The following is a 20,015-nucleotide window of genomic DNA, read 5'->3' as shown; positions in this document are numbered from 1 at the left end:
TTTCGTCAGTGTAAGAAATAGCAAAAACTTATAATTGGTAAAGTTTAATTGCATTAGACTTGGAATTAAGTTGTCCATTGTGATAAGTGGGTCCAAGAAATGCTAGTAGTTCAATAATAATAAGATAATTGAATGAATAAACTAATTGTCCCCAAATAAGTGTTATGTACATAAACTTCAGCAATCAGATGAGACTATCAGATGTGATTTAGTTACTTTAAGCAGCCTATAAAAACTTCTTGACAAGAATTAAATCCCTACTAAAATATAAAATTATAAATACTTAAAGAATAAATCTGCAAGAATTTACCAAGTTAGTTCCTTTATCACTGATGAGTTGAAGATTGTAAATAACAGGATCTCCTTTTATTGGCTTCAAAGACTCCCATTTGATCTTGCAAATGTTGTTATTCAGTTGATGTAATTTAGGTGCTAGGAAAAGAGAATTTCAGTTTAGAGGATTCCATTTGTCCTAGATGATCGTAAACATATTGAAATCTCTCATACAATTCCATGGTCATTAAATATCAGCATGTATAGGCTTAATCTAAGACATATAGTCCTTATTGCAAAGCCTTTTATACTATCAAACATCTTAATGACTATAATGAAACTGTAAGAAATTAAAACTATCAACATTAATGCTTATTAACTTTTAGGAACATCTTATTACAACTTTTATTACTTTTGTTTAATCACTACTGTTATAATCTTGTTCATTGTATGTATACGATACATTATAGATTTGGAAGCATTTTCACGCATGTTAACAATTGTATTTCAGGATCACAGAAGCTGTGTAAGAAGGACAGGCTCTTTTGCTTCATGTTATTAGTTTCTCTACACATCAAGAAAATGGGAATTAAATATGTAGGACATTAGTTAGCAAGAGAGAAAAGCATTATTGTGGTCTAAGTCATATTTAATTTTAATATGTTCCAGTTTGCTTTAAACTGAACACAATCATTTAATAATAGTGATTGGGCTCATGTGTGGGTTGATTGGAACAGCTAAATATCCTAATTGGGAAGGAAGGATTCCTCAACTCTTGGGTTCTAACGACTAAGTTAGTCTCAATGTTATACATTATAGATAGCAGTTTATTTTACTGTTTACGGAGAGTAAATTCAGTTTCAGAAATTAAATTTATTAAGTTTATATAGTCTTTTTAAAGGCTTAGTCATTATAATCGTGCCTATTAATGTTTTATGAAATAAGCGATTTGAGAAAATAAAAGGTATAGCAAGGATTGGGAATCATGACAGAGTAAAAGGAGCACTGTGATGGAAATCGAAGTCAAAAGTTCTTTATTTTAAAAGATTTATTTTTATTTATTTGAAAGGCATAGCTACAGAGAGAGAGAGAGAGAGGTAGAGAGGTAGAGAGGTGGAGAGGTAGAGAGAGAGAGAGAGAGAGAGAGAGAATCTTCCAACCGCTGGTTCACTCCCCAAATGGGCACAATGAGAAACGACTGGGGATGAGCCAGGCCAAAGCCAGGAACCAGGAGCTTCTGCCAGGTTTCCCACATGGGTGCAGGGGCCCAAGGACTTCAGCCATCCTCTGCTGCTTTCCCAGGCATATTGGCAGGGAGCTGGATCTGAAGTGGAGCAGCTGAGACTCAAATCAGCGCCCATATAGGATGCTGGTGCTGCAGGCTAGCACTTTAACCCACTGCCCCACAGCACCTGTCCCAACAGTTCTAATCTTGACTTTGCCACTGACTCAAGGTTACTTTAGCTAAGTCACTAATCATTTTGGGGACTTAGTTCCTTGTTGTTAAAAATGGCAGTGGTGATAGAGTCATTGGCTGAGTTAGATGAACTCTAAGATATTTATGAGAGTCTCATTAACTCCTACATTGCCCTTTGAATACATAATTAAGTACTAGTCTCTTTTGATATTATATAGTTGAATATTTAAAATAAACCTTACTGTTGAGTTTTTATGTATGAGCTATTGGAATTCAAACTAATACAAACTTTAGAATCATGGCTTATTATACTTACCTTTAAGTATGGCTGGTGGTGTTTTGGTTGTCTTGAAAGTATAGATGCGGGACAGTGGTCCCTCACCAGCTTCATTACATGCTTGGATTTTAAATTTGTACTGAGTATATTCACCCAATCTTTGCACTTTGTGAGTCTGAGAAGGCCCATGGTAAATGACAGAAAATCTGGGGGTGGAAACAGAGATGAGGGAATAAATATTTATTTCAGTAATAGAGATACAAATAATTATTTTTTAAAACAACTATTTGAGAGGCAGAGAGCTAAGAGAGCTAGAGAGCTAGAGAGCTAGAGAGAGAGAGAGAGAGAGAGAGAGAGCAAGCGAGAGAGAGAGAGAGATAAAGATCCCATTTGCTAGCTTATTCCTCAGTTGCCCATAATGGCCCCTTGCTGGGACCAAAACCAGGAGCCAGAAACTCAATCCAGGTCTCCCAGATGGGTGGCAGGAACACAATCACTTATGTCATATTGCTGTGTCCTAGGGTCTTCATTATCAGGAAGCTGGAGTCAGGAGCAGAGCTTGGTATTGAACCCAGGTACTATGATATGGAATGCATCACAGCCATTAGGTCAAATACTCGACCCCAAATAATTCTTTATATAACTGAGTTAAAACTGGATTTAAAACTTCAATGGGGGCCTAAGGAAATCAACTTAAAGCCAGATGGGTAAAATACAAAGGAAAAGCCAAATCATAAATATCATGATGGTAAAGTGCTGGCTTTTACATATGTGTGTGTGTGTATTTAACTTTTATTTCCTGGTACTTAATGTGTATTATATAAAGGAAGAAATGTTTTTGAAGAGGAAAAAATAGAGTTAAATCATAAATAAGAATTTAAGAAAGGATATCTAACATGAAAATAGCTTACTTTCACATTTATTAGCTCACTGAAATGACTTTTGATTATTATAAGATTAAGATATAATTTTATTATAAGATTATAAGATTAAGATATAATTTTATTATAATACATATTAAATAGTAAAAATAGCTTACCTGCCAGAGCGACTATACATGAACAAGTTGTAGTTTATAAGGTTGGAAAGTAAACCTTTAGCTGAAGAGTAGCCCCATTTTAGTTTGAGGCTTTGGTGTCCATAGGCCACACAATCGAGTTGTGGAGGTTCAAGTGGTAATGGCTTAGTTTTGGTTCTTATTGGCCGACTAAAAGGGCTTAATCCATAATGATTGATGGCTTGGATTCTGATTCTAGTGGTAAGAAAAGAATTAAAATATATTAATTTATATGTAGTAAAGAAAATAATTTTTGACATGTAAGCCAAACTCCTAGTAACCTAGTGGGAATATTGATCACCGTATAATACTAATTATTAGAGACAAATTTTCAAAACAAAATTTGATTTGCATAATCAATATTGAGAATTATTGATGAGAAATATAAATTGGCTTTAGCAATGCCAAATTTCTCTGATGTTGTAGAACTCTCTTTCAAAGTAGATCTTTTTTTTTTTTTGACAGGCAGAGTGGACAGTGAGAGAGAGAGAGAGAGACAGAGAGAAAGGTCTTCCTTTGCCGTTGGTTCACCCTCCAATGGCCGCCACGGCCAGCGCGCTGCGGCCGGCCCACCACGCTGATCCGATGGCAGGAGCCAGGTGCTTCTCTTGGTCTCCCATGGGGTGCAGGGCCCAAGTACTTGGGCCATCCTCCACTGCACTCCCTGGTCACAGCAGAGAGCTGGCCTGGAAGAGGGGCAACCGGGACAGAATCCGGCACCCCGACCGGGACTAGAACCGGGTGTGCTGGCGCCGCAAGGCGGAGGATTAGCCTAGTGAGCCGCGGCGCTGGCTCGAAGTAGATCTTATGCACACTATATAAATACCGATTTGTTCAAAATTCTCAAAAAGTTTTCCATCCACCCAAAGTGACTTACTTGTATATGGTGTCAGGCTGTAGATTTTTCAGAACACATTCTGTTTTCCTACCAATAGTCAAAATTTTTCTGTCTCCATATTCAATGTTATATCCAGTGATTGGAGAACCATGGCAGTCTGGTTCCTCCCATTGAATTGCAATGCAAGATGATGCCAATTTGGTAGAAACTTTCTTCTCAACTTCATGTAGCATCGGTACCACTGCTGGTACAGTTGCTGGTGTGGTTACTACGCCAGTTATTCCAAACATTCCAACTCCAACTGTATTGACAGCCTAAAAAAATGTATGTATTATTAGACATTATTACTTCATTTTTGTGCATAAACCATTTTGTTGCCTAACAAAATAATATTTATAAACTCATACTCTAACAGTATGGTTCTTTCAAGTTGCTGAAATGTGTGTTGAAACTTTTAGGCTGCATACTTAGGAAGGTGAGGAGTGTACATATGGGAAGGTAAAAGAAGAGCACCAATGTGGACATTTCAGAACAAATATACCCAAACCAAACTCATCAACCGCCCCACCAAACCTTTTTCCTTTTCTTAATCTTGGAGTTTCTATCTCTGATGCTGGTAGCCAAAAGTTCAGGTTCATTCATCAAGTTTCATTTTTTTTTAACTTTTTACTTTGAAAGGTCATTATATGTTCACACATCCCCCTTGCCAACTTTCCTCTAAAAGTGATATTTTGTACAACACTAGTACAATATTACGGCCAGGAAATTGACATTGGTAAAGTCCATTTACATTACCTAGGTTTCATCAGTTTTACATGCACTCATTGTGTGTGTTTTTAGTTCTCTTCTAGTGTATCATGTGTACAGCTTCATGGGACCCCCACCAAAGTTAAGATACAGAAGTTCTATTAGAAGAATCCCTTGTGTTACTCTTTTATAGACACAGTAATCCTCTTCTTCCTCCTCTTCTTAACTCCTGGCAACTACTGATTTATTCATTATTTTACTTTTGTCAATTCAAGAATGTTATACAAATGGAGGAATTCAGTATGTAAACTTTACATGTATTTTTTTCAATCAGTATATTTCCCTTTATATTTATCAAAGTTATTATGTCTATCAGTAGTTTGTTTCTTTTTAGTGTTGAATAGTATGTGATGGTGTGGGTATCTCACAGTTTGTTTAACCATTTACCTGTTGAAGGTCATTTGAGCTGTTTCTTGATTTTGGCTTTTAAAAATAAAAGTTCTTTGAGTATTCATGTACAGCTTTTTATGTGTGCAGATGTAAGTTTTCATTACTCTGGGATAAGTGCCCAAGAGTTCTAAGTGTAAAGTCAGTGCATATTTAGTTTTATAAGAAACTGCCAAACTCTTTTCAACAGGGGCTTTAATTCTCATCAGAAATGTATGAGTTACCCAGTTTTTCTACATTCTTGGCAGCAAAGCATCTGTTGTTATTACTATTTTCTAATTTAGCCATTCTGACAGGTGCTTTATGACATCTCACTGTGCATTTACCTAATAGTTAATAGGGTTGAACATCTTTTCATGGCACCTGCACATCATCTTCAATGAATTGTCTGTGGAAGTCTTTTGTTCATTTTCCAGTTGGGTCATTTGAACTTCTAACTTGAATTTTGAGAGTTCTTTGCATATTGTAGATACTAGTCCTTTGTCAGATATTGCTTTTGCAAATCTTTTCTCCTAGACTGCACCTTTCCAAAGGGCCTTTTGCAGGGTAAATTTTTTTAACTTTAGAGAGATTCATTTTATATATTTTTTTATTTTATGGCATTTATTTTTTCAAACAAGACTTATTTATTTGAAAGGTAGAGTTACAGAGAAAGAGGGAGAGATAGATAGATAGGCAGACAGACAGACAGAGATCTATCTATCTTCCATTCCTAAATGGCCTCAATGACCAGGGCTGGACCATCTGAGTCTTCCATGTGAGTGCAGGGACCCAAGTGATTGGGCCATCTTCCACTGCTTTCGCAGGTGCAGGGAGATGGATTGGAAATGCAGCAGCTGGGACTCAAACTGGCAGCTTAATTTGCTTAATCTGACACTGGTTCCTAGCTTTTACTTTTGATATCAAGTCTAAGAACTCTTTATCCTACCTATAGATATTGATGACTTTCAGCCAGTGCCGCGGCTCAATAGGCTAATCCTCCGCCTGCGGCGCCGGCACACCGGGTTCTAGTCCTGGTTGGGGTGCCGGATTCTGTCCTGGTTGCCCCTCTTCCAGTCCAGCTCTCTGCTGTGGCTCGGGAGTGCAGTGGAGGATGGCCCAAGTGCTTGGGCCCTGCACCCCATGGGAGACCAGGAGAAGCACCTGGCTCTGCTGGCCGTGGTGGCCATTGGAGGGTGAACCAACGGCAAAGGAAGACCTTTCTCTCTCTCTCTCTCACTGTCCACTCTGCCTGTCCAAAAAAAAAAAAAAAAAAAAAGAAATTGATGATTTTCTTTTGCAATTTTTTCCTAATTTTTTTTTTTTATTTTTGACAAGCAGAGTGGATAGTGAGAGAGAGAGACAGAGAGAAAGGTCTTCCTTTGCCGTTGGTTCATCCTCCAATGGCCGCCGTGGCCGGTGCACATCGCGCTGATCCGAAACCAGGAGCCAGGTGCTTCTCCTGGTCTCCTATGCAGGTGCAGGGCCCAAGCACTTGGGCCATCCTCCACTGCCTTCCCAGGCCACAGCAGAGAGCTGGCCTGGAAGAGGGGCAACCGGGAAAGAATTCAGTGCCCCGACTGGGACTAGAACCCGGTGTGCCGGCGCCACTAGGTGGAGGATTAGCCTAGTGAGCCGCGGCGCCGGCCTATAGTTTTCAACATACTTATATGTTTTGTTGAATTTATATCTAAATATTTCATTCTATATGTGGTAATTATAAATGTTATTTTGGTTTAAATTTGTTTCTTAGGCAGGTAGAACAAGATGTTAGTTCAATAAGATGCTTCAATTACCACCTCCCCACACAGGCATCCATTTGAACAGTTACTCATCCACTGTGTTACCTTAACAAGAGCTACGGAAAACATGTGAGAGACCACAGTACTTGCTTTTAGTATAATAATAAGAAAAGTTGCATTGAAGAAAGTAGGATGGGGTTGCTCACATGACTCTACCCCTGGATCCATGTAGCACACAGTGGGAATACATGTCTCTCACTTGAGGGATTGGAAGGGGGATTAAGTTAACTCTTTAGCCTTAAATGCAAGTGCTAGGCTCATTAAAATTGGACAGGGCCCGGCAGCCCCTACCCCTGTATCTTCAGGCTGAGTATTTGGACCCTTAATAGCCAGGTTGCCTCTGGGAAAAAAGCAGAACAATACTCAAGCTGATGCAGAGTAGAACAGGAGAAAGAGCTCAGGAGTTTGCCTTGGAGTTCAGAGCTGGGCCCCCTGCCTTATGACCAAGCATCTGATAAAGCCCGAAGTCCTCTACTTCCAGGTATTTGCTTGGAGATGGATTCAGTAGACTAGCATTGGCATCAGATGGAGATCTGTGCTCCATTAGATGGATGCTTTTCTGCTGTATTATACGTGGCCTCAAGTAGGCCTGGCCTATAGCCCTGAGACTGTGTAGGGCCCAGGGGCTGTAAAAACCACACGTGACACAGCCTAGTGTTAGTCTCTATGGACAAGGGACTGCCTTTATCACCTGCCTCCAACCTTGGACAGACAATAAGAAACAACTGGACCCATATCTTTGGATTCATTGCTAGGTCGGTAAGCCCAACACTGACAGGGGATAGAGTCTGTATTCTTGCCCCAGTATCAGATAGAAAACTGCCTGGTGGGACTCCCATGATTTCACTGGGTCTAGTGACTACCCAGTCAGCTGAAGTACACTCCTGCAACTGTAGGCAGACTTTTTAGAAACCACAAAACTGTTTTGGGACTCAGTGCAAGGCTTGTAAAACACAATACTGGCAGATCCTAATTATCCTTGTACTCAGGCCACTGCCTTCAGATGGAATCTCTGGACCCACTACAGTGCAAAATAGAGTTCCATGGCCCCAGCCGATCAGTCTTATAGTCTAGACAGCATGACTAGTGGCTGATGGAAGTGTCACAGGCAGCCCCAAGAAGAGGCTTGTAGGGATATACTACCCCTTTTAGGTACTTCCCCAGTTCATTATGAAGAACATATCAACTTCAGATTTGGTAAAAATCTGATCTTGAGAAGCACTGTAGGAATGAAAAAGAAAAGAAAGTATGCAGCAGACCTGAAACAAACCTCTACTAAGGGTGCCATCTAGTGTTGAAACATCAGAAGTGTTCATAAAACTCAGGGCAAATAAACAGACTGCCTAGAATTTTTGGAAGAACATCCCTGAACAAAACCAGATTACTATAACTGATCCTTCAATGAGAGATGATGTTGTATACCAAAAAGTGACAAGAACTTCCAGGCAATCGTGACCTTATCTAATGAACAAAGTAAGGTGACAGAAACTGTCTAGGAATTGAAATTTTCAAATGTTCAGATGGAGATTTCAAAGTAACTGTTTTAAGGAAACTCATCAAACTTCAAAAGAACCCAGAGAAAATACTTACTACTCTAACAGAGACTTGACAGAGATATGGAAGCAATTAAAAAATAAATCAAATAGAAAATCTTTAACTGAAAAGTACACTAAGCAAAATTAAAAATATGATAGAAAGCATCAGTAGCAGAATAGGTCAAATAGAAGAATAAGTGTATTTTCAGACAGGCAGTTTGAAAGTACATGGTTGGAGGAGAAAAAAAGAATCAAATGGAATGAAGAAGGTGGCTTATGAGATCTTTGGGACAGCATGGAAAGAGAGAATTTTATCTATGTTACTGGGGTTCTACAGTGACTTGAGAATGCCAAAATGGAAAAAGCATATTGAAAACTCCTCAAAGCCAGAGAAAGATACAGCTATCTAGCTACAAGAAAGTCAAAGATCACCAGTCAGACTTAATTCAACCAAATCTACCCCAAGATACATTATAATCAAGCTATCTAAGGCTAAAGAAAAGGAGAGGATTCTGAAAGCTGCAAGAGAAAAGAAACAAATAACACAGAAAGGGATCCTAATTTGCCTTACTACAGACTTTACTGCAGAAATCTTCTAGGGAGGAGGGCATGGATAAGACTGTCATAGCACTGAAGAAAAAAAATTGCCAGCAAATAATACTGTGCCCATCAAAGCTATTCTTAAGATACAAGGGACAGGCAAAGATCTTCCTAAACAAACTAAAGCTAAGAGAGTTTAGAACCACCAGATCAGTCACATATTAAATGTTAAAGGGAATTCTTCAAACTGAAAGAAAGAAATGCTAATAAGTAAGAAGGAAATATCATAAAGTAGAAAATTCACTGGCAAGAGTAACCATACAAATTCAGAATGTTCTAATATTGTAACATGATATACAAATAATTCATATCTTTAATGTGAAGACTAAAAAAAAACAAAAATAACAGCTATACAAAAATGGTAAGAGATAGGCAATAGATAAAGAGGTAAAATAGGACAGCAAAAATTTAGAATGTCAAGACAAATATGTAAGTGTGAACTTTATTAGTATTTCCTACCTCTTTTGGTTTGTTTCTTCTCCTACCTTAATAATCAATGTTAAGTTGCTGTCTTTTCCAAATAACTTGTTACAACCTAAAGAAATGTTTTGTAAGTCCATGGTAACCATAAAGCAAAAATCTATAATCAAACTGACAAAAATAACAGGCAATCAAAGCACATTGCTAGAGAAAACCATTAATCACAAAGTAACATTGTCAGAGGAGAAAGAAAGGAATTACAATAAAACTAGAAGACAAGCATTAAAATATCAGTTGTATGAACTTACTTATCAACAATTACCTTCAGTGTAAATTAATTAAATTCTCCAGGTAAAAACACAGAGTGACCCAATGGATTAAAAAAAATCAAGACCCAACCATATGCTGGTTATAAGAAACTTACTTCACCACTGACGACATGAACAGACTGAAAATGAAAGGATGTAATAAAATATTCCGTGTAAACTGAACCCAAAAGAAAGCAGAAGTATCCCTACTTATATCATTTAAAATAAATCTTACATTAAAGTTAGTGAAAAGAGACAAGGAAGGCCATTATGTGATAATAAATGGAAATAACAATCATAAATATACATGCACCCAATATTGTGACACCCAGATACATAAAGAAAATAGTAATCTATCTAAAGGGAGATATGGACTCCAATACAAAAATAGTCATGGAATTTGGTACCACTTTCAAAAATGGACAGATCATCCAGACAGAAAATCAGCAGAGAAGCAGCAAAGTTAAATTGCACCCTGATCAATTGGATCTAACAGACATCTGTAAAACATTCCATCCAACAGCTGTGGTATACACAGTCTTCTCAACAGCATATGGAACATTGTCCAGGATATACCATATGACAGGTTACAAAACAAATATCAACAAATTTGAAAACAAAGTGGAAATCATATTATTTTATCTGATCGCAATGTAATAAAATTAGAAATCAATAACAAGAAAACAATGAACCACATAAGTACATGGAAATTAAATAACTTACTCTTTGGGGCTGGTTGATGCCTTACTGTATGTTGTTTTTTTAAATTTATTTTATTTTATTTTATTTTATTTTGACAGGCAGAGTGGACACTGAGAGAGAGAGAGACAGAGAAAGGTCTTCCTTTGCCGTTGGTTCACCCTCCAATGGCCGCCGTGGCCGGCGTGCTGCGGCCGGCGTGCTGCTGATCCGATGGCAGGAGCCAGGTGCTTCTTCCTGGTCTCCCATGGGGTGCAGGGTCCAAGTACTTGGGCCATCCTCCACTGCACTCCTTGCCACAGCAGAGAGCTGGCCTGGAAGAGGGGCAACCGGGACAGAATCCGGCGCCCCGACTGGGACTAGAACCCGGTGTGCCGACGCTGCAAGCCGGAGGATTAGCCTAGTGAGCCACAGCGCCGGCCTTACTGTATGTTGTAATAAAGGATTTCTGTGCTTCACTGCACAATGCTTAAGCTAAACCATGTGACTATACATTTAACACTAAGAGCAAATGTATAAAGAAGGGCAAGAACTACATCCAAGCAAGCACTTTGTCTCATGAATTTTTAGAGTCATTTAATTCAATTATTGGTCAGATAAAAATATTCAAAATTTATCCTATAGTAAGAAAACCAGAGCTAGCAAAAACAATCGTAAAATTCATAAGGAAACATAAAGGACTTTGAATAGCTAAAGCTGTCCATAAAAGACTGAAACTAGACCCCTATCTGTCACAGTGTACAAACATAGACTCAAAATGAATTAAAGATTTATATGTGAGATCTGAAAATTTGAAACTTCTATAAGAACGCATTGGGGAATAATTCAGTGCATTGGAATGGGCAAGTGATATCTGGCTCAGACCTCCAAAGCACAAGAAACAAAAGCAAAATAGACAATTGGGGTTTCATCAAACTAAAGTGCTTCTTCACAACAAAGGCAACAATCAATAGAGCAAAGAGACCACTTACAGAATGGGAGAAACTATTTGTGATTTTCTTGGTTCTCCTAATACCTAACGATTTTTTTAAAAATATTTTATTTATTTATTTGAAAGTCAGAAATAGAGAGAGGAGAGAAAGAGATCGATCTTCCTCTGGTTCACTCCCCAAATGGCCGCAATGGCTTGGACTGGGCCTGGCTGAAGCCAGGAGCCAGGAGCCAGGAGCTTCTTCTGGATCTCCCACGTGGGTGCAGGGGCCCAAGGACTTGGGCCATCCTCCACTGTTTACCCAGGCACATTAACAGGGAGCTGGATTGGAATTGAAGCAATTGAGACTAGAACTGGTGCCCACATGGGATGCTGGCACTGTAGGCAGAGGCTTAGCCTTGTATGCCACAGCACTAGCCCCTATCTAATGATTTTCTATTTATTATGAGCATTTTGAAGATTATACAACAAAATTCTGGGTGTTATTTAATAATTTTCTAGTTGGCACTAACTCTCTTGAGATATAGCACAAGGGTTAGATGGATGCATAGTCAGCTCCTCTCTAGGCTCTGCTGATGCTATTTCAGCAAAAGTGGGGCAACTGCTTGCACTGTATTAGTGCCTCTGAATGAGGGTACAAGTTCAGCTCCTCACTGAGTCTTTAGAGGGTAAGTGGAGGACTCACTCACCCCTCTTGGATCCTGTAGGTTGGGGGTAAAAACTCAGTTCCTAGCTGGATTTGATGACACCAAGGGATGGAAGTGGGTGTGCAATTTAGCATAGCTTCCCATTACCTACATCAGCCTATTTGATACTGAGAGAATGTTGAGGATAAGCTCCCTACTGGTGTTGTGTGGAGGGAAACCCAAGTGCTGGCTAGGCTTGCTTCAATCTAACTGCTGCTACGTGAATATGGAGGCGCTGTTCCTCACAAGGTCTCATTGACACAGGGTAAGGAGGAAAGTGAAGCACAATCTAGCATGAATCACACCATCTTATTCAGTCTGTTGCTGTTGGGTGAGGGCGGAGGCTTAGTTTGCCAATACTCTTCCTGTAGAGGAATTAGAATGTTGCTTGCTTCTGACAGAGATGTATAGAAAATTGTCAACTCCCTGCCTGCCACACTCACCAGCTGGAAGAAGAGCATAAGGTAGGGGATGGAAGGTTAACTCCTTGCTAGGCTCTGCCAAAACTACTGGGTGGGGATATTTAAGTGTTTTTGCTTGCTTCTGGGTGGGTTGGCTTCCTGCTTAACCTGTTGAAACTTCAGGAGCTGAGGAATAACAGGGATGTCTATGGTTTCTCTATTAAAGTTTGGCTGGAGTAAGATGGGTATTGCCAAAAAAGGTTTCCTGTTGTTAGGCCACCCTTTTCCTGGGCATTTTGCTGAAGGTAGTAGGCTTTTCTTGGAGTTTCTGTTGCTCTCTCCATTCCTCTTGGCAGTTTTGAGTTGGAACCTTCCCTAGCACCCTTTCTTAGAAAGGGTGATTTTATGATAAGGACAACTAGGGGTCTCACCACTATGTTTTCACCAAGTTTGAGGTTCCTAGGCAGTTTGTGTTCTTCTATTCACCTTTCAACATCTTCCTATACTTGCTTGTTATGTTATGTTTAAGGTTTTCTGATTTTAAGAGGGAGGATCTCAGAGGAAAGAATCTACTCCATTGTGGTGGGAACTCATTCCATTGATTTTTATCTTTCTAATGTCTTACATCCCTTAAGGTCTCAGCATTCCACTGCAACAGCATTAATCTTAATTTATAACCTCTTCTTTAGATTTTTGCAATAGACTAATAAATATATATTGTGAGGGCATTTTTTCCAATAAACAGTAGGAACATTCAAAAAAAATCTGATGAAGAATTTAGTCTTGGAGATAGAGATTAGATGACCCATATTCCCAGTTTATTTTGATGGTTTAAACTCCATAGGGAAAACATATCAGACTTTTGGACTCTCTCTCAAACCTTAAAGTTTTGTATTTTAAAATTCTAGTTGTTCAAAAAAGGAAGAGATCTCTTCCAGCTAACACTATCAGGAAAACATTATGAATGAGCTGGGTTAGAAGGGACCCAGCTAAGAGTACAGTATGAACAAATGTACAAGGGATACTTGGGGGTGGTGGTAGAACAGATATATTCATGATTAAGCTTTCATGTGTTTTTTCCTAACTGATGATAATTATTATTTGGATGCTTGTTAAATATACAGATTAGCAAATCTCTATATTAGAAATTTTCATTTGATAAATTGGAGTGGGCGTATAAGAATCCATATTTTTTTGTTTAAGATTTTATTTATTTGAGAGATAGAGTTACAGAGAGAGGAAGATACAGAGAGTAAGGTCTTCCCTCTGCTGGTTCACTCCCCAAATGGCCGCAACAGCCAGAGTTGGGCCAATCCAAAGCCAGGAGCCAGAAGCTTCTTTCGGGTCTCCCACTTGGGCACAGGGGCCCAAGCACTTAGGCCATCTTCCACTTCTTTCCCAGGCCATTAGCAGGAAGCTGGTTTGGAAGAAGAGCAGCTGGGACATGAATTGGTGCCCATATGGGATGACAGCACCACAGGTAGAGGCTTAGCCTACTATGCCACAGCACTGGCCCTGGAATTTTTGTTTTTAAACAGGTTTTTCAGGTGATTCCTGAGTTCAGTAAAATTTGGGAAACAGAATTGTGGAGAACATAAGACATACCGATTTGGAATGGAAAATAGATGAGAGATTATATGGGGCTTTAAATGCCAAGTGAAAGAGCTCGTGTTGTCACCGAATGTGAGCAAATTTAATATTTATGGGGCCAGCATTGTGACATAGCAGGTTAAGCTGCGACCTGTAGCTCCAGCATCCCATATGTGTGCCGGTTGGAGTTCTGGCTGCTCTACTTCCAATCCAGCTCCCTGCTAGTGCTCCTGGGAAAGCAACAGAGGATGCCCCCAGTGCTTGGGCCCCTGCCATCCACATGGGAGACATGGAAGAAGCTCCTGGCTCCTGGCTTTAGCCTGACCCTGCCCAGGCCGTTACAATCACTTGGGGGAGTGAACCAGTGGATGGAAGACCTCTTTCTCTTTCTCTCTCTCTCCCTTTCTCTCTAACTCTGCCTTTCAAATAAAGAAAGTAAATCTTCAAAGAAATATTTAAGACTTGTAATTCTGTGACTCCTTTCTGGTCTCTACACTAGAAATTCTGCCAGTATTACAAATGTGGATAATATAGGTTAATAACTGTTATTTTGGTTACATTGGAAGAACTGTCATGTTTACCTGGACTCTGCAGAAATATGTAGTTCCAGGAATGAGACCTTTCACTTTGTAACTCAGACAAGGGCCGGTGTAAATCAAATGCATTGATTCTTCAATTTGTCCCCATTCTAGTCGGTAGTCAGTGATTTCAGCACCATTGCATTCAGGAATCTGAAAGACACAAACACAGAAATTGAATTTCTTCTCTAACTGGTGACTGTACTAGATATTGTGGAGAGTTACACCATGATACTTTCATTGTCACAGCTTATAATCTATTAAATGATGTAAGATAAAGATAAATGTAGAAATAATTAAACAAAAGGCAGAACACCATAACATTAAAAGCCTCAAATAAAATTAAGGAAAATGATTAGTTCTTCTACATATTAGGTGAACATCTATAATTTATTAAGATTACTTTTATTTATTTTTAAAGATTTATTTATTTATTTGAAAGTCAGAGAAAGAGAAGAGGAGAGAGGTCTTCCATCTGCTGGTTTACCCCCCAAGTCGTTGCAATGGCCTGGGTAGAACCAGGCTGAAGCCAGGAGCCAGGAGCTTCTTCCAGGTCTCCCACATGGTTGACAGGGGCCCAAACACTTGGGTCATCTTCTGCTACTTTTCCCAGGCCATTAGCAGGGAGCTGGATCAGACATGGAGCAGCCGGGACTCGAACTGGCACCCATATGAGATGCTGGCATTGCAGGTGTAGACTTTACCTGCTGTGCCACAAAACCGGCCCCTATTTTAGTTGATTTTTAAAATAGTTTATTTATTTATTTATTTAAAGGCAGAGAGAGAGAGAGAGAGAAAGAGAGAGCGAGAGAGACATCTTCCATCTGCTTATTCACTTTCCAAATGGCTGCAATAGCCAGGGCTGGTCAGGCCGAAGCCAGGAGCCGGAATTACATCTGGATTTCCCACACGGTGGCAGGGACCCAAGCACTTGGGCCATCATCTACTACCTCCCAGGTTTATTAGCAGGAAACTGGATTGGAAGTGGAGCAGACAGAACTTGATCTGACAGTTCGACATGAGATGCCAGCGTTGTAAGTGGCAGCTGAACCTGCTGTGCCACAACACCAGCCCTGATTAAGATTATTTTTAAATAAGTTACTTAAAAAGAGCAAATTTAGATATATTAATGTTAGAATTACTATTGATTAGTGAACTCAAACATAAACCAAGCTTCGTACAGTGATGTAGTCATATTTGTCATTTATTACTAACAGACTAAGGCTTTCATTTCAACATTAAAGACCATCTGCTAGTCTGGGAGAAAGGGAAGACAAATTCAAAGATACCCATGTGGCTGCATAATTACCCAATTATTATATTTTTTAACTTGATTATTTTGAACAGGAGAAAATTCACAGGGATGCAAAATAATTTTTTAAAGCTTAATTTTTTTGACAGGTGGAGTTAGACAGTGAGAGAGAGACAGAGATAAAGGTCTTCCTTTTCCGTTGGTTCACCCCCCGCATGGCCACCACGGCCGGCGTGCTGCACCGATCCGAAGCCAGGAGCCAGGTGCTTCCTCCTGGTCTCCCATGCGGGTGCAGGGCCCAAGCACTTGGGCCATCCTCCACTGCCTTCCCGGGCCACAGCAGAGAGCTGGACTGGAAGAGGGGCAACCGGGGACAGAATCTGGCACCCCAACCAGGACTAGAACCTGGGGTACCAGTGCTGCAGGCGGAGGATTAGCCAAGTGAGCTGCGGCGTCGGCCTAAAGCTTAATTTTTTTTAAAGATTTATTTTAAATGCAGAATTACAAAGAGAGAAATAGAGGGAAGAAGGGAGGGAGGGAGAGAGAGAGAGAGAGATCAATCTTCCATCTTCTGGTTCACTCCTCAAATGGCAACAATGGCCAGGCTGAAGCCAGGAGCCAGGAGTTTCATCTGGGTCTCCCAAGTGGGTGGCAGAGGTCCAAGCACTCGAGCCATCCTCTGTTACTTTCCCAGACACATTAGCAGGGAGCTGGATCGGAAGTGGAGCAGCCAGGACTCAAATTGGCTTCCATATGGGATGCTGGCACTGTAGGCAGAGGCTTAACCTTCTATGCCACAGCTCCAGCCCCAAGGCTTAATTATCTTATAATCACATTTCTTATGTGTTACATGCAAACATACATTGCCAGAGATTTTTCTCATTTAAACTTTTTTTTAAAAAGCCAAATTCTATAATTGTATAGATTGACTTAACTTTATTATTCTTGTTTTTCTTTAAAAAATGTTATTAGTTATCTATTTATAGTCTATTTGGGTTTCCAAATTTATAATCCTCCTCAAAAGCAGAATTTATAGAGGAGTATTGCCATTGCCATTGCCTTCTTAATAAGTCTTAGGTCCCAGGTGTGTTCTAGAAGCCATGGTCCAAGATTTGTGGGAACCTACCTAATTTTAAATTCTGACTCCTTAGAGAATTTAAGACTTTACTAAGCATTTCTAAGCCAATTACTATTGTTTTATGCTATCAAAATTAAAAAATAAATTGATAACATACTCCCCAACTAACAACAACACAGGTTGGTCCTTTGCAGGTTATCACAGGTGTTTTCCATTGAGAAGGAGGACTTGGGACTGGTAAAGTCTCACACTTCATTGACTGAGATCCAAGCTACAAATGAACAAATAAATGAGAAAATACACAAATGATTAAGTAAACATGGTCATTCCCTCTTTCTCAAGAAGTAAAAGTATATATTCATTTGCAAGCAGGACAACCAACTTCTGAGTGCAGATCTTTGTAGCGCAAGTGATGAAAGAGCTAATTACAAATGGGTGATGTTGAGAAAGGAAAGATTTTTGTTCAGAAATGTGCCCAATGCCATCAATGGAAAAATGAGGAAGGGACATAGGCACAAGACTAGATGAAATCTACATGATCTGTTTGGGTAGAAGACAGGTTAGGCCCTTAGATTCTCTTACACAGACACCAACAAGAACAAAGGTATCACCTGGGGAGAGGACACTCTGATGGAGTATTTGGAGAATCCCAAGAAATACATCCCTGGAACAGAAGTTATTTTCACTGGCATTAAGAAGAAGAATGAAAGGGCAGACTTGATAGCTGATTTTAAAAAGATATCAATAAGTAATAGGTGGCTACCACCTTATTACAAAACAGAAATGTCTCATGACATTGTTTATCAGTCCCATAAATTAATTGATCTCACTCATTCAGATCATGAATGGCTGACAGAGTATTTTTGTTGGACAAAATTGTTTTGTGTGGTTAAATAAATGATGGAGTTTGTTGAAATTTTGGTAGTAATTCCAGCTCAGTAAATACTCTCACTCTTTTTCCTTTATAAGGCTATGATTGGACTTAATAATGTTCAACTTTTCATAAAAATAGTGAATGTCACTGCAAAGCCTGTTGGGAGATTGGGTTTATGTTTAAATATTAGGGAAATCTCTTCAGTGCTTCAGAATCCAGCAAGACTCACTTTGTTCAGGTTTGTGTTCAATAGTCTGCTAAAGGCAACAAGAGCTGAAGGCAGGAGGCACTGTCTACTTCATATTTTTGGTCTTAATGATGTCAATCTAATTAGAGTTTCCTGTATCAAAACTGGTGCCTTTTACTTACTGAAAAGTGTTTTAGTCTGGTTTATGTATGTCAAGTAAAGAATATTTAGCATTTCTCGCATTTTATGGATGATTTTTAAGGTCAGGTGCATTGAAAGTCAGCATGACCAGATAGAATACCAAGTTAAACTTCACTTTTGAAGTTTTTACTACCTTACATTAAGTTATAATTCAGTATTGTCTGCAAACAGCTATTTGGAAACAAGTAAAATTGGGGAACTGCTGTATATTTCTGTTTAGTAATGGTGCTTTTGTCAACTCATTAGAAGAACTAAAGTAAAGGAGATACACCATCAGTACAAATTTCTGAATTATGTGATCACAAGACTTGAGATAATTAAAAACAAAATTGCAGATCAAAAAGAATACATTCATTTAGAATGAAATGAAATACAAATGGACCAAATAGACAATATAGCTTCCTCAGCTCTGCTTGCTGCTTGTAACCAGAAACATGGATTCTTCAGGAATTCATTTACTCACTGTGCATCTCACTTCAGAGCCAGGGTGTCCTGATGTGTCTTCTTGGTCATTTTTTGCCTTTTTGACATGTATAAGTGTGTCAAAGTTTATATCAGCAGGAGGCTTTTCTATAAAAATAAACAAATAATTTTTTTGCAAATACTCACAGTTTCAAAGGTATTTCTTTTAAAATAATACAAACGAAAGCTCTGTTAAAGCACTTAAAATAAGAAGATTCAAAATATCATGTCAGTTTTCAAATTTATTTTATGGACACTTAAATGTGGTTTCAATTATGAAGTAGGAAACAATTTGCTAAGCAATATTTTATTTTGTAGTAAAAAACCATTTGATCTGCTTTAATAATATTTTATATCTTAAAAAATGAAAAGTTGTAAGTACAAAGTAGGAAAGTTAGTCATAGTCATAGCACACAAAGAATGCTCACCGCATTGGAGTTTGGTTTCTGTGGACTTCGTTTTACCATTTAAAGGTGAAGGTTGGCAATATGCAGGAGAAAGAGCAGGTGTTTGAATAGTCAATATATCTGAAGGCTTAAGAGAAATACAAAATACTACATGACTATACTGAATTCAAGATCAGTTTTGTAAATCATTTAGTAATATGATATAGTTTGTTTTAATCCCCAATCTAAAAACTTTTCACTTTCTCTTTCCTCACCTGGCTTTGGCCTACAGGTGAAGTGCAAAAAACTCTCAGATTATAAGTAGTTCCAGGTTGCAGTTTATTATACAGAAATTCCCTTGTGTTGCCAGTGTAGACTATATTCCAGAAATTCACTGAAAGGATAAAAGCAAATTTGTATAATTTATTTGTAGATAGTCTATAAGTTTTATGGGTTCCCATGATAGCTCATGTATATGTACATAATAAAAAACTAATTTGGAAATTAATTTTGTCCAATTATATTTTTTATTTCCAGTAGAATTAACCATAAAATCAGAAAGACACCAGTAAGTAAATATGATTTGTTACCCCAAACTGGAGAAATTCAAGTAAGTTCTGGTGTTTGGTTAATAGTATCACACCAATGCCAATTTCCTGGTTTTGATATTTGCACTGTGGTTGTATAAGATATTAATATTAGGAAAAGCTGAATGAAGGTTTTACATGGGGACTCTGTATTATTTTTTCAACTTCTTTGTGAGTCTAAAATTATTTCAAAATAAAATCTTAAAAAAAAATTAGGATGCCTTACCATCTAAATTTTCACTAACTTCTAAACTGTAACTTGAAATGTGTGTTCCACCATTATCTGTAGGTGGTTCTAAAAGGAAAAATAAAATTAAAATTACCATTGAATAAATTTATAAGTCTTTCATTTGGATATTATCTCATAAATTAACAATTTTTATGAGGGAAAATGCAAACAAAA

The 20,015-nt window shown here is 38.6% G+C and overlaps 1 protein-coding gene and 1 pseudogene across 1 annotated transcript in view; one reads left to right on the top strand and one right to left on the bottom strand.

The window, feature by feature from the left end:
* LOC100338274 (fibronectin type III domain containing protein 3C1) overlaps nucleotides 1–20,015 on the bottom strand; it is a 36,318-nt gene that overhangs the window by 1,259 nt on the left and 15,044 nt on the right. Inside the window, exons 15-24 of the mRNA XM_051827360.3 lie at nucleotides 19,839–19,907; nucleotides 19,301–19,419; nucleotides 19,068–19,173; nucleotides 18,641–18,747; nucleotides 17,073–17,186; nucleotides 14,589–14,738; nucleotides 3,902–4,176; nucleotides 3,007–3,219; nucleotides 2,007–2,173; nucleotides 311–432 (exon numbers count right to left, since the gene is read on the bottom strand). Coding sequence (XP_051683320.2) covers nucleotides 311–432; nucleotides 2,007–2,173; nucleotides 3,007–3,219; nucleotides 3,902–4,176; nucleotides 14,589–14,738; nucleotides 17,073–17,186; nucleotides 18,641–18,747; nucleotides 19,068–19,173; nucleotides 19,301–19,419; nucleotides 19,839–19,907 — 1,442 coding nt within the window. The remainder of the gene's footprint in view (nucleotides 1–310; nucleotides 433–2,006; nucleotides 2,174–3,006; nucleotides 3,220–3,901; nucleotides 4,177–14,588; nucleotides 14,739–17,072; nucleotides 17,187–18,640; nucleotides 18,748–19,067; nucleotides 19,174–19,300; nucleotides 19,420–19,838; nucleotides 19,908–20,015) is intronic.
* LOC108178677 (cytochrome c pseudogene) lies at nucleotides 17,347–17,812 on the top strand (annotated as a pseudogene).

This window comes from Oryctolagus cuniculus, chromosome X (genome assembly GCF_051225735.1).
Source record: "Oryctolagus cuniculus isolate XC-2025 breed Fujian yellow rabbit chromosome X, ASM5122573v1, whole genome shotgun sequence".
Classification (NCBI taxonomy): Eukaryota; Metazoa; Chordata; class Mammalia; order Lagomorpha; family Leporidae; genus Oryctolagus; species Oryctolagus cuniculus.
The sequence above is the reverse complement of the archived record's forward strand: the minus strand, read 5'-3'. Positions and strand labels throughout refer to the sequence as shown.